Raw genomic sequence first — 16,023 nt, forward strand, 5'->3', positions numbered from 1 at the left:
TACTCTGGTTAGGTATTTATCAGCACATCTTTCTTGGTAAAACTATGCTAGATGTTACAGTGCTTTTTAAGTGAGTTTCACTTAACTCAGTAATTATGGCAAGAGAAAAATTCAAGGGAAAATCTAAGACAGTTTTATACCTATACTCAGATACACTACATAGCATTAAAGGTATTTCACAACTGGTAGATATTAAGTAATAACTAAAGGATCATTATTTAATATATTTAATTTAAAATTTTTAATTAGTAATTTACTTATGGTTGAAAAACTGCTAAGAGTGAACAAAGGAGGTTAAGAGATTCAGGCTGTTTCCCATCATCACCCACTCCCGAATGTTATTTAACACTCAAAGTATCTTGAAAGTTAAGAACACCAAAAACACATGCATCATTTACAGAGAAAGATGAAAATAACTATGCTCCAGAAAGAGAAAATATAATAGGTTTTCATACATGTTTGAAGCTTAAACTTAAACAGATACTGCTTCTGGCAATATGGTAAAGTAGGTACCTTGAAGAGCACTCCTATCCAAACAACACTAGATGCTGGATAAATTACAGCTAACAATTTTCATGCATTGCTGGGCTCGGTAAAAGAGAGGAGAGGGCTTCCCTGGTGGCGCGGTGGTTGAGAGTCCGCCTGCTGATGCAGGGGACATGCCCCGGTCCGGGAAGATCCCACATTCCGTGGAGGAGGCCCACATACCGCAAAAAAAAAAAAAGAGAGAGAGAGAAGAATCTCCAAGGACCATAAATAAATAAATAAATAAATAAATGCCAAACATCTAGAATGAGGAGAAACAGGAGCAGTGAGCAGTAAGAAAACCCATGAAAGGTGAAGTGGCTTGAGGGCAAATGCCTCAACCAGTTCTAAGATCAGGTAGGGAGCTGAACAGGAGAGCCCTATATTTAAGACTTGAAAAGCAGAGATTTGAACAGATATCTGTACAACCATGTTCACAGTAGCATTATTCACAACAGCCAAAAGGTGGAAGCAAATCAAATGTCCATCAATGGATGAATGGATACACAAAATGTCCATATACATACAATGGAATATTCAGCCTTAAAAAGGAAGGAAATTATGCCACATGCTAGAACATGTATGAATCTTGAAGACATTATGCTAAGTAAAATAAGCCAGTCACAAAAAGACAAATACTACATGATTCCACTTATATGGGGGTACTTACAGTAGACAAATTCAGAGACAGAAAGTAGTATGGTGAGTGGCACAATAATAAATAAATATTTCGTGTTTGTCCCTGGTTCCTGACACACAGCTCCTAAAATTCTTGGAATCCACTAAGTGATAAGAATGTCTTTTTTATGCTAATTAGATGACAAAAGGCCCATAGACAGATAATCACCAGCAACCAATGATTTAATCAAACATGCTCACTAAATGAAATCTCCATAAAACTCCCCTTAACAATGGGATTTGGAGAGCTTCTGGGTTGGTGAACACATGGAGGTGCTGGGAGGGCAGTGTACCTGGAAAGGGCATGGAAGCTCTGTGCCTCTTCCCCCCATACCTTGCCCTATGCATCTCTCTCTTCCATTTGGCTGTTCCCGAGTTGTATTCTTTATAATAAACTGGAAATAGCAAGTAAAGTGCTTTCCTGAGTTCTGTAAGCCGTTCTACCTAATTAGTGAACTCAAGGTAGGGATGGGTCATGGAAACCCTAGGCCTACTGTCTGGAGAGTTGGAGAACTGGTTGGCATGAGGGAAGAAATCCCACATATTTGGTGTCAGAAGTGTTGTGAATAGAAACAGTTCAGAAACAGGTATAGAGTCTCAGTTTTACAAGATGAAGAGAGTTCTGGAGATTGGCTATACTACAATATGAACGTACTTAATACTATAGAACTGCACATTTCAAAATGGTTAAGGGGCTTCCCTGGTGGTGCAGTGGTTAAGAATCCACCTGCCAATGCAGGGGACACAGGTTTGATCCCTGGTCCAGGAAGACTCCACATGCCACGGAACAACTAAGCCCGTGCACCACAACTACTGAGCCTGTGCTCTAAAGCCTGTGAGCCACAACTACTGAAGCCCACATGCCTAGAACCCGTGGTCTGCAAAAAGAGAAGCCATCACAATGAGAAGCCCGCACACCACAACAAAGAGTAGCTCCCGCTAGCTGCAACTAGAGAAAGCCCATGTGCAGCAATAAAGACCCAATGCAGCCATAAATAAATAAATAAAATCTATTAAAAAAATAATAAAAATGGTTAAGAGAGTAAATTTTATGTTATGTGTATTAACCATAATTAAAAATTATTTTTAAAAAAGGGAAGGATATTGACACATGCTATAACATGGGTGAATCTTGAAGACATTATGCTAAGTAAAATAAGCCAATCACAAAAGGACAAATATTGAAATGACTCCACTTATATAAAGTACCTAGTGAAGTTAAATTCATAGAAATAAAAAATAGAATGGTGGTTGTCAGGGACTGGGGGGAAGAGGGAATGATGAGTTATTATTTAATGAATACAGAGTTTCAGTTTGGGACAATGGAAAAGTTTGGGAATGGATGATGAAAATCCACTTACAACAGTGCGCAAGTATTTAATGCCATTGAACTATACTTAAAAATGGTTAAAATGGTAAATTTTATGTTATATATATATATTACCACACCAAAAAAAGAGAAATGGAAGACAGACTGAAACCTAGGAAGTTTGGGAATTCCAGAAAGAGAGTTGGGAAAACAAAAAAGAAGCAATAATTGAAAATGGCTGAGAATTTTCAAGAACTGATGATGGATTTGAATCTACAGATACAAGACACACAATGAAACAAGTAGAATTTTATTCTAATAAAGTACATTGTAATGAAACTAATGCACCAAAAATTAAGAGCGGTCAGAAAGAAAAGGCAGATTCCCTAAAAGAAATGACAATTAAACAAACAATACACTTTTCAATAATAACATGCGAGCCAGAAAAAGTAGAATTATATCATCGTACGCTGAGAAATAAAACAAACTGTCAACTTAGAACTATGTATGGAGCCAAACTATCTTATTAGAATGAGAACAAAATAAAAAAATTTCCATGTAAACAAAAAAGAAGATTGTTCATCACCAAGTGACCTTCACCAAAGGAACATCTAGAACATATAACATTTCAGGAAAAATGAAGAGGATTTCAGAATGTAGATTTGAAAAGAGGAGATGGAAAGGCAAAAGAAGGTCCATGTTTGTAGATAAATGAAGACAAACATTGTTCATATAAAATAATAATGTAGGTAGGTTTAAAAAAGAGACAGCATTAAAACAATAATATCAGTGAGGAGGGATGTGATGAAAGTCAAAATGCTCTATGGTCTCTGTAGATGTATAGGTTAATAAACTAAGAACTAAATAGAGTTGAGAAATTTACCCATAGGTCAATGGTGACAAGGTAATTCAATAAGGAAAAAATTCATTGTGAAAATTCAAGAATAACCACTAAGAACAACAACAAAAATGTATAAATTCCTAATCAATAGAGAGGGAAAAAAGAAGGGGGAAAAAGTCAATCTCCTCAAAAGAAGTCAAAGAAAGAAGTTTAGGAAAAGACAAATAGAAATCATAAACAGGTTTATATACATAAATTATCACAATGAATGTAAATGACTCAACTTTTTAATTAATAGGCAAGAGATGGTCAGATCTTATTTAAAAACGCACTCTAGCTAAACATCATTTTAAGAGGTATTTGTTTCCATAATTAAAAATTATTTCTATAGTTCTATAGAATCTATAGAACTTTAATATAAGTTCTATAGATTCAAAGCAATCCCAATTAAAGTCCCACTTAGTTTTTGTCTAGAAATTGACAAGCTGATTCCAAAGTTTTCATGGAAATGCAAAGAACCAATAAAAGCCAAAACAATTTTAAAAAAGAACAAAGTTGTAGGATTTCCACCAGTTGGTTTCTTGTAGTCTTCCACTAAAAGACATGGTGGTATTGGCATAAAGACAGAGATATAGATTAATGAAACAGACTAGAGTCATGAAATTGACCCACACATTATTGGTGAAAAGGCAATTTAATGAGGGGAAAAATAGCTTTTTCAACCAATAGCGCGAAACAATTTCTCAACATTGGCACTACTGACGTTTTAGACCAGATAATTCTTTGTGTTGGGGGGGCCAACTTTTACATTGCAGGATATTTAACAACATTCTTGGCTCTACCCACTAGATGCCAGAAGCACTCCTTCCTCAGTTAAGAGAACCCAAAATATTTCTAGACATTACCATATGTCTGGTAGGAGGCAAAATCACTCTCAGTAGAGAATCACTATGCTTGAACAACGAAATATCCAGATGAAAGGAAAATAAACTTTGACCCAAACCTCACATCTTGCACCAAAAAAACCTTGAAATTAACATACACACATTCACATAAAAGTTAAAACTATAAAACCTCTAGACCAGGGTTTCTCAACACAAGCACTACTGACATTTGAGGCTCCATAATTCTTTGCTGTGGGGGATGTTATATACATTGTAGGATGTTTAACAGCATCCCTGGCCTTTAGTCACTAGATACGAGTCATTCTCTGCCAGTTGTGACAATCAAAAATATCTCCAGACACTGCTGAAGTCCCCTGTGTGGGGAGTGGGCACAAGGGTAAAGGAGTAAAAGTGACCTCGGATAAGAACCACTTGGGGTTGGCAAATATTTCTATGCTAGAACACATACAAGCACCAACCATAAAACACTTGCAAAAATTAGACTTCATTAAAATTAAAATTGTTTTTTGAAAGACTATTAAAAAAATTAAAAAGCGTGTCACAAACTGGGAGAAAACTATACACACACACACACACACACACACATATGTGTATATATATGTATATATATATAAAACAGGCTTGTATTCAGAATATATAAAGAACTTTCAAAAATCAATAAAAATAAACCCCAATAAAATTAGCAAAAGATGTTAACAGACATTTCACAGAAGCCAAGAAAAACACAAAAAAGATGTTCAAACATCACTGCTCTTTGGGGATATGCAAGCTAAAGCCATAATGAGGCACTACTACACACCACAGGTTGGCTAAAATTAAAAAAGATTAACAATGTTAAGTGTTAGCTAAAGTGTAGAACAACTGGAACTCTTATACATTCACTGTTGGCGAGAGTATAAAATGGTATATCCACTATGGAAAACAGCTTGGCAGTTTCTAATAAAATTTAACTTGGTACACTTGCCAGATGATGTATGAATACTATACCTAGGTATATACGCAAGAAAATGCAAATATATGTCCCCCAAAAATCTTGTACAAGAATGTTCTTAATAGCTTTATTCAAAATTGCCCCAAACTGGAAATAACACAACTGCCCATCAACAGTTGAACTGGTAAACCAATTTTGGTATAACCATACAACAAAACAAAAAGGAATAAAAAGGAATACATTATGGATACTTGCATCAATGTGGATGAATCTCAAAAATGCTGACTGAAAGAAGTCAGACACAAAAGAGAGTACACTGTGTGTGATTCAATTTTTATAAAACTCCGGAAAAGGCAGATCTAATATATGGTGACAGAAAGCAAATCGGTGATTTCCTAGGGCCATGGATGGAAAGAGGCACAGAGATCTTTTTAGTGTGATAGAAATACTCCATATCGGGACTTCCCTGGTGGCACAGTGGTTAAGAATCCACCTGCCAATGCAGGGGACATGGGTTTGATCCCCAGTCTGGGAAGATGCCATGTGATGCAGAGGAACTAAGCCCGTGTGCCACAACTACTGAGCCTGTGCTTTAGAGCCCGCGAGCCACAACTACTGAGCCCATGCACCACAACTACTGAAGCCCACGCACCCTACAGCCCATGTGCCATAACTACTGAAGCCCATGTGCTCTAGGGCCCGCGTGCTGCAACTACTGAAGCCCACGTGCCAAGAGCCCGTGCTCCGCAACAAGAGAAGCCCCCGCTTGCCGCAAAAGACCCAACACAGCTGAAAATAAATAAAATTTTAAAAATATATAATAAAATACATTAAAAAAATAAAAAATTATAAAAAAAAGAAAAGAAAAAGAAATACTCCATATCATGGCTGGGGTCATGGTTACACAGGAAGACTCACTGACATGCACTTAAAATTGATGCTTACTTTATGTAAATTTTACCTCAGTAAAATTGATTTAAAGTTAAATGTGGATTAAAAAGGGAGAGTTTATTCCTAGAAGAGAACATAGGCAAAACATTCTCTGACATAAATTGTACCAATGTTTTCTTAGGTCAGTCTCCCAAGGCAATAGCAATAAAAACAAAAATAAACAAATGGGACCTAATCAAACCTACAAACTTTTGCACGGCAAACGAAACCATGAACATGTCTTTTGCTAAAAGACAACATACGGAATGGGAGAAAATATTTGCAAACAATGTGACCAACAAGGGCCTAATTTCCAAAATATACAAACAGCTCATACAACTCAACAACAAAAAAACAAACAAGCCAATCCAAAAATGGGCCGAAGACCTAAATAAACATTTCTCCAAAGAAAAAATACAGATGGCCAATAGGCACATGAAAAGATGGACAACACTGCTAATTATAAGAGAAATGCAAATCAAAACTACAATGAGGTACCACCCACATTGGTCAGAAAGGCCATCTTTAAAAACTCTGCAAACAACAAATGCTGGAGAGGGTGTGGAAAAAAGGGAACCCTCCTACACTGCTGGTGGGAATGTAAGTTGGTGCAGCCACTGTGGAAAACAGTAGGGAGGGACTTCCCTGGTGATCCAATGGGTAAGACTCTGAGCCCCCAATGTGGGGGCGGGGCCCAGGTTCGATCCGTGGTCAGGGAACTAGATCCCGCATGCATGCCGCAGCTAAGAGTTCGCATGCCGCAACTAAGAGTCTGCATGCTGCAACTAAAAGATTCCACATGCCGCAATGAAGATCCCACGTGCCACAACTAAGACCCAGCACAGCCAAAATAAATAAATAAATAAATAAATAAATAAATATTTTTTAAAAAGAAAGAAAGAAAACAGTAGAGAGGTTTCTCAGAAAACTAAAAATAGAATTATCATATCAGCCAGCAATCCCACTTCTGGGCACATATCCAGACAAAACTATAATTCAAAAAGATACATGCATCCTTATATTCATAGCAGCACTATTCACAGTAGCCAAGACACAGAAACAACCTAAATGTCCACCAACAGATGAATGGATAAAGAAGATGTGGTACATGTACACAATGGAATACTACTCAGCCATAAAAAAGAACAAAATAATGCCATTTGCAGCAACATGGATGCAACTAGAGATTATCATACTAAGTGAAGTAAGTCAGAAACAGAAAGACAAATACCATATGATATCCTTATATGTGGAATCTAAAATATGACATAAATGAAGCAATCTATGGAACAGAAACAGAATCACAGACATAGAGAGCAGAGTGGTGGTTGCCAAGGGGGAGGAGGTTGGGGGAGGGATGGAGTGGGAGGTTGAGGTTAGCAGCTGTAAGCTTTTATATATAGAATGGATAAACAACAAGGTCCTACTGTATAGCACAGAGAACTATATTCAATATCCTATGATAAACCATAATGGAAAAGAATATATTAAAAAAAGAATGTAAAAAATGTATAAATGAATCACTTTGCTGTACAGCAGTTAATTAACACAACATTGTAAATCAACTATACTTTAAAAAAAGAGAGAGAGTTTATTTAGTACGTAATGGCTACATGTTCTAACAATATAAATGCAGTACTAAAAAAAGTAGGGGAGAATGGTGAGAACATATGAAAAAAATTTTTCGAACTATTTTCAGAAATTCTATTGGTTGGTGGCATTGTATTATTCTGAGGCTGTTGTGAGTATAATGTGGGATAAAGCAAATGAGACACGTGGTAATTTTTTCTTTAAATGTATTTTTTCTAGCTCCATCTACTGAAATAGTCTCATAAACACTGATCAACTCAGGTGCATTGAGCATCCCCAGTGCCCAGACTGTAGTCTTGAAATGCCATTTCACACTAAAAGAAACAAAGGCTCTAGAAAATAGCTGTTTCCAGGGCTGGGATAGGAAATGTACAAAATAAGCCTCAAAGACTCCTAGAGTGACTCAAAAGGACTCAAAAGCCAGTATGAAGACCCCATCACTGGTCAAAGTTGGTATTATCTGAGTTTCAAAAAGGATAATTGTAGTGGACTAAAACCCATCAAATATGTTTAACTTCATGATTCAATAATAATATATTTTTAAAAGTGATCACCATTGTAAAATAAGAAGGAACCAGTTAATTTTTTCAAAACTGGTATATAAAGAATCTAGCATTTTTTCTGCTACATGAAATGGGAAGCCAAACAGTAGATGAGGAAAAACATATTTTAATAAAATTATTCCAACTAATGAATGAAAATAAATGATACAATTAGAATCTTACAATTTTGCAAACCCCAGTGAATGAATACATCTGGCATTAAGCATCAATAGCTACTAACATCACAAAAAACAATCAGACATTATGTGCCACCTGATTAAAGAATACACCACCATCTATATGTTCAAACTCTTTGGCAAGACTATAATTCTGATCAAGCTTCTGGATCCAGTTCACAATTTGTAAGAAATATAGAGGAAAAAAAACATGTTGAGTATCATCATGAATATATAATTATCAAAATCTAGACTGTGGGAAACTCTAAAGGTCAAATGACCCAGGTTCTTGAAAAGATAAAGTTTAAGGAAAAAAAATATGGAGGGGGAACTTGTAGATTAAAAAAACTGTTTTATCAAATAAAAGAAAAAACTCCCAATGTATACAGTAGTCTCCCTTATCCATGGGGGATATATTCCAAGACCCTCAGTGGATGTCTGAAATCGTGGATAAGACTGAATATCATTTCCTATTCATACATACCTATGATAAAGTTTAATTTAAAAATTAGGCACAGTAAGAGACTAGCAATAATAACTAATAATAAAATAAAAACAGAACAACTATAGCAATATTGTAATAAGTTATATGAACGTGGTAACTTTCTCTCAAAATATCTTACAAATTTAACGTCTTTTCCATCTTCACTAAGCACTTATCATGCGCTGTGGCTGTAACTTTGGCAGTTTGAGGTGTGACAGCAGAACACGCATTTCTTTTTCCTTCGTGATAATTTCATGCGTAGAAGATTCGTTCTTACTGCAGATCTTAGTAACTGCAGCATATGGTGTTTGTTCTTTCCTTACTAAGTTGAGAACTTTCGCCTTTTCACTGAAAGGAAACACTTTGCGGCTTCTTTTTGGCATACCCAAACTGCCAGCATCGCTACTCTTGCACTTTGGAGCCCTTATCAAGTGAAGTAAGGGTGACTTGAACACAAGCACTGTGATACCTTGAAAGCCCATCTGATAACCAAGGTGGCTACTAAGAGATTAATGGGTGGGATATACTAGACAAAAGGATAATTCACATTGTGGGTTGGGTGGAGCGGGATTGTGAGAGACTTCATCACACTACTCAGAATGGTGTGTGATGAAGTATTTCTGGAATTTCCATTTGTGGGTAACTGACACGAAGTAAAGCAAAACCAAGATTAAGGGGGGACTACTGTACAACCCATAAAACTTTTGTATTTAGGATATACAAAACCTCTCACATATCAGTAACAAAAAGATGGAAAATCAAGTAGAATAAAGGGCAAAACTTGAACACTCAATAGATTGGTTAAAACTAAAATGACTGTAAGTATCAATTGTTGAGGATATGGAGTAAAAACCTCTCAAACACTGCTGGGTACAATGTAAAGTGGCATAACCACTTTGGAAAACAGTCTAACATTATCTATTGAAGTTGAAGATATGTATACTCTATAACCCAACAATTTCATTCCTAGTCATATACCCAGTAGATATGTGTGTACATGTGCAGCAAGAGACATGTATTAGAATTTTCATAGGGGCACTACTTAGAATAGCTCAGAACTGGAAACAGCCCAGATTTTGATCAACAGAATAAACCAGTTTACTTATACATGTACAGAAATAAGAATGAATGAAATACAACTACACACATACATATGAATCTCACAAACATACTATTGAGTAAAGGAAGAATTCTGTTCACATAAAAGAGCAAAAGAATTCACATAAAATTCAAACACAGGCAAAAGAAAACTTGAATTACCAAAAAAAATTTTTTTAAAGGCATGGAAATTATCAAACTAAACTTGGCACAGTGATTATTTCTTCAACAAGGGAAAATGTTATTATCTAGGAGGGATACACAGGGGCCTTCTAGGTTACCAGTAATGTTTTATTTCTTGACTTGGAAGAGAGTTACATAGGTGTTCATATATATATAATTATTTGTTAAGCTGTACATATTTGTTCTAAATACTTTTCCATAGGTACATTACATTTCATAATATAAAATTAAAGTTTTAAAACAATAAAAAGGTTAGAGAAAATCAGTGGGTCTTTGGGGTAAGACGTAAAGCGTAATAAGACAATGTGCTGCCAAGTCAACCTGGCTAAAAAGCAAGACCTAATGCTGATTGCTAGCTATCAAATAATGTACTCTGTTCATAAACAGTTTTATCTTCACTTAACAAGTAATTATACTGAGCACTTACTGTGTGCCAGGCATTATTCCAGTGACTGGGAACACCCCAGCGGTGCAAACAGTACTTACATACAAGTGTTAGAGAGAAAGACAATAAACAAAACATGGTAAAGGAAATGCTGAGGGTGATGCTACTCTTTATACGGTAATTAGGAGTATCCTCAGTGATAGCTGGCAACTGAACAGAGAGAGACTTAAAGGAATCAAGGAACTAATCCATGCAGGTATCTGGGGAACAGCTTGCCAGCAAGATGGGAACAGCCAAAGGCCTTAAGGCAGGACCGTGCTTGACGTATTCAAGAGACACAAAGAGGCCAGGAGGCTGGAACGGAATAACTGAGAGGAACACGCAGATGAAGCAGGCTTGGGGTGGCGGTGGTGAGGAGGCGGGATCATGTAGGGTACTGCAGAACTTTCTAAAGACTGTCTCTTCCTGAGTGAGATGAGAAGCCATTTGAAACCAGCAAAATGAGGGGATGTGATTTATGTTTTAAAATCGTCATTGTGGTCCTTTCACCAACAATACTAAAATAGGAACAGCTACAGTGCCTTTCACATATGGAGAAATATGACACTCTGTTTAAGTATATCATACATAGGTTCAGAAAAAACTGAAATTCTGCCTTTGATTTAGAAGATTAATTCTTCTGGTTCATATTAACAACAAAATTTCACCTTAAAAAAGTGTTTTAGGGCTTCCCTGGTGGCACAGTGGTTGAGAGTCCGCCTGCCGATGAGGGGGAGGACATGAGTTTGTGCCCCGGTCCGGGAAGATCCCACATGCCGCGGAGCGGCTGGGCCCGTGAGCCATGGCTGCTGAGCCTGCACGTCCGGAGCCTCTGCTCCGCAACGGGAGAGGCCACAACACTGAGAGGCCCGCGTACCGCAAAAAAAAAGAAAAAAAAAGTGTTTGTTTGAAAGTAGAACTAATACCCTCTGCTGTCCTCCAATTTATAATGAGCAGTTTTTTAAAAAGTTGTGCTCAAATACCCTTAAAACCTACTATCTTAACCTTTTTTTTTTTTTTTTTTTTTGGTACACGGGCCTCAGTGTTGCGGCCTCTCCCGTTGCGGAGCACAGGCTCCCGACGCGCAGGCTCAGCGGCCATGGCTCACAGGCCCAACCGCTCCACGGCATGTGGGATCTTCCCGGACCGGGGCACGAACCCGCGTCCGCTGCATCGGCAGGCAGACTCTCAACCACTGCGCCACCAGGGAAGCCCTATCTTAACCATTTTTAAGTGTAGGGTTCAATACTATTAAGTATTATCACATTGTTTTGTACAGTGAGTAGTTTTATTTATTTATTTCAAATTTATCAATTTTATCATGTATGGTTTACTTTTTAAATTTTAAATATTTATTTATTTATTTATTTATTTATTTTTGTGTTGGGTCTTCGTTGCTGTGCACAGGCTTTCTCTAGTTGCCGTGAGCGGGGGCTACTCTTTGTTGCCGTGTGCGGGCTTCTCATTGCGCTGGCTTCTCTTGTGGAGCATGGGCTCTAGGCGCGCAGTTTTCAGTAGTTGTGGCTCGCGGGCTCTAGAACTCATGCTCAGTAGTTGTGGTGCACGGGCTTAGTTGCTCCACAGCATGTGGGATCTTCCCGGGCCAGGGCTCGAACCTGTGTCCCTTGCATTGGCAGGTAGATTCTTAACCACTGTGCCACCAGGGAAGCCCTAACTAGTTTTAAAGGCTTAAAAAAAAGATTCAGACTGTTGTTGGTGTTTCTAGATGAATTCTACTACAACTCTACTATTAAGTTACTATTCAAGTACTGTACTCTAAATTCTTCCTACGCCCACTACATGATGGGAGGATTTACATGCTTTGCTAATAAATGTGCATGAAACAGATAGTTAGTGGGAAGTAGCAGCATAGCACAGGGAGATCAGCTCCATGCTTTGCGACAGCGTAGAGGGGTGGGACAGGGAGGGTGGGAGGGAGGCTTAAGAGGGAGGGGATATGGGGATATATGTATGCATATGGCTGATTCACTGTGTTGTACAACAGAAACACACACAGTATTGTGAAGCAATTACACTCCAATAAACATGTATTAAAAAAATAAATGATAATTGCCCTCAAAAAAAAATTTAAAAAGAAACCTGCTTGAATAATTTAAGTATCAAAAAATTATTTGATGAAATGTATCATCCGGTGGCTGGTTACCATGAAAATAGTGAATATAAATTTATATGACTAGGTTCTAAAGGACCATACAGATTTTTAAGGACCAAGATAACTCCTTAAACGCCATTCTCTCGCAAGGGAAATCAGTGCATCAGATCAAACCATCCATGTGAGTAAAATATAACTCAAATACAGTAGTTAGATCATTAAAAGAAAAAAACATGAATATACTATAGTACCTGATTTTGAGGTGTCAGTATTTCTATTATTTAAATACATGATGAATAAAAGACCTACATACAATTTGGTCTCTAATTTGACAATATTAACATGTGCTTTTGGAAAGTCATCACACATTTTAAAATGCTGCTATTGCATATTACTTGGCAGTTTAAGTAAATGTGATTATTTTTTTTTTTACCTCTGTGAAGAGACGAGCGTCATCAGAAAGCATATTATAATCCTGTGCACATTTCTTTGCAGAATTCTGCAAAAATTTTAGGAATTCTGTAACTTCTTCATTCACATGTTTTTTCATATCCTGATTTTGAAAAAAAGTAGACATATCTTAGGATAAGAAGCTTGGTTAAAAACAATCACTTCTCAATTGCTGCACTAATAATTTGGACTTAAACTATCATGTCCAAAGCAGAAATCACAAAAAAGTTCATTCCACAAAGAGAAAAGCTAATGACTAATGCTACAATATATGATTAGGAATTAATAAGCTCATTTTATAAAATACTCTTAACATAAAAAGGATAAACACCCAAATGGAAAAATAAGCAAACATATAAATATGCAAGTTACAAAAGAAGAATTAGAAATGGCTTATAAACACATGGAAAATGCTTATTTTCATTAGTAACCACTGTAAGTTAATATAAAACAAGAGATTGCCATCTTTTCCATATCAAATTAGAGGCAAAAAAAGTAATGTTCATTATTAGTGAAGATATTTTGAAAAAAACCTTCATACAGTACTGGTACATACAAATTGGTTTAAACATTTTTTCAGAACAATTTACTCGTGTGTAACTGCAGATCAACGCCTTAAAAACATGTATAGTTTTTGATCTGGTAATTATATTTTTAAGAATTTATCTTAAGGAGGGCCTCCCTGGTGGCGCAGTGGTTGAGAGTCCGCCTGCCGATGCAGGGGATACGGGTTCGTGCCCCGGTCTGGGAGGATCCCATATGCCGCGGAGCGGCTGGGCCCGTGAGCCATGGCCTCTGGGCCTGCGCGTCCGGAGCCTGTGCTCCGCAACGGGAGAGGCCACAACAGTGAGAGGCCCGCATACCGCAAAAAGAAAAAAAAAAAAAAAAAAGAATTTATCTTAAGGAAACAATCATAGATATGAACAGAGTTTGCAACAATGATATTCAGCACAGCATCACTTACCTAATCGAGAATTTGGAAACTACTTAATTAAAGTAATCATTAACAAAAATTTTAAAGTGGTTCAAGGAGCAAGGTAAAGTTCTACTGCTAGTACTTAATATGAACTGGGGTGAAATATACCCAGAACTAGAGCAAAATGCCTCAACTATAATAGAAACAATAGAATTAAAGCACCAATGTTCTGTCAATTAAACTCCTTATAGTTTCCATTTTTATTAATGTGATTGCACCTAAAAACATAAAAGCAATTTCAAATATTTCCTAATTTTTAAATATTTTTAAACTGACGCTGAAGAACAGAATACATACCAAGTACTGCAAGTAGTCATTTTTATTTATTCCAACAGCTTTGGAACCCACAGGGATTTTTGCATATTTAACCAACAAATCCACATAATTCCTCTGTTCTCTCTGTGAGAAACGAGAGAAACGAGGATAAGGAACTCTTGGTTTTGGAAGAAGAACCATTCCAACTGTGGTTTTCACTTTTTCCTTTGCTTGAGTTGCTGAACTAACTGCCGGCTCTGTTTCTACAGAACTTGCTGAGGCATTCAAATTTTCTCCTATACGTCTGGGAAAAAAAAATACAATTTACAAATACGTGCTTTTCACATGAAGATTACTATCATGAAACTTCATGATTCTCAATCACCAGGGAGAATATAGAGTGATTAACAGAGTAAATTCTGGATTATTATCTAACTCTGCCACCTGCATTTTGATGTTTAGCCATTTAGTATAAATTAAGTATTCTGCAGGATAGGATCACATTACAAGTTTACCTTCAATTACCTGATGGGAGAGGAAGAGGCAAAATCCTTAGACAAGTTATTCAATTTGGAAGCTTCCTCCCTTTACTGAAGAGGGGTAAATCACTCTTGCTAGTTATATATGCAGGTACTTTGTGTTTACATTTTATTACAATTCAAGTTGTTTTTTAATACCTAAATTCTTCAATAAGATATATCAGTTAATGCAGTGAACAAAAGCCACTAAGAGCAGGATATGCTGGGGTCACAAACTTGAAGTTCACAAATTCACTGAGATTCTAAATTTCCTGGTTTCCTCTGCTGTAATTATCTCAAGAATTAAAAAGAAAATCCCAACACTCTGTGATATATTTTATGGAAATAACAGTGGTTTTAGAAGAGTTGTATAATCCTCTATCACTCATGCACATGGCTGAGTCTATGGAAATGTCTTTATGTTTTGTATAGATATAAAAGAGAAATCTTGGCACATCTATAATGAAATACACTACAGGAAAAAGTGGTGAGTAGCTAGAGAACCTGTTACCCTATCTGTTTATGAAATGCTACCCCAATTTAAAAAAAAATCACCTTACTACCCCAATTAAGGTATATGAATACAAATTTCTTATCTTGTACATAATCTGTCTCTATTGCTGCTATTCAGTGTTATAATCTACATTTTTCATAAGAAAGTCTTAAAGTACACACACACACACACATACACACACACACACACACGAAACTACATTTCCTTAGCCTCAACAACTTCAATTTCCACCACAGTAATGATTTGGTTCCAAACTAAAAAGGGTGAGTTAAGCCCCATCCAAAACTACCAGTAATTTGTTTTAGATCAACGTTAAAATATTAGAATAAATATGGTAAAAATTCCAAAATTCTTTAAAAAAAGACTTAGAGCCCTCAAATAAGGCAAAATATTCAAGATTACTCTTTTAGAGCTAAACTCTGGATGGAAAACTAACGAAGAGAGCAGGTTAGTAAATGGAAAAAGAATTTTGGAAATTAAAATAAGGATGCTTAGATTGGCTCTGAAAATAATACAGGTGAAAGAAGACATACTTAGCTACTAAAGTTTCTCCAATAACTGCATAAAAATAAGCATATTTT

General features: G+C 36.6%; 1 protein-coding gene across 6 annotated transcripts in view; it reads right to left on the reverse strand.

The window, feature by feature from the left end:
• Positions 1–16,023, reverse strand: part of ICE2 (interactor of little elongation complex ELL subunit 2) — a 66,159-nt gene that overhangs the window by 42,976 nt on the left and 7,160 nt on the right. For all 6 annotated transcript variants that reach the window (XM_081229367.1, XM_081229366.1, XM_081229365.1 and 3 more), the window contains exons 5-6: positions 14,453–14,714; positions 13,163–13,282 (exon numbers count right to left, since the gene is read on the reverse strand). In XM_081229367.1, the coding sequence (XP_081085493.1) occupies positions 13,163–13,282; positions 14,453–14,714 (382 nt within the window). The remainder of the gene's footprint in view (positions 1–13,162; positions 13,283–14,452; positions 14,715–16,023) is intronic.

This window comes from Mesoplodon bidens (assembly GCF_964165515.1).
Source record: "Mesoplodon bidens genome assembly, chromosome: 3".
Classification (NCBI taxonomy): Eukaryota; Metazoa; Chordata; class Mammalia; order Artiodactyla; family Ziphiidae; genus Mesoplodon; species Mesoplodon bidens.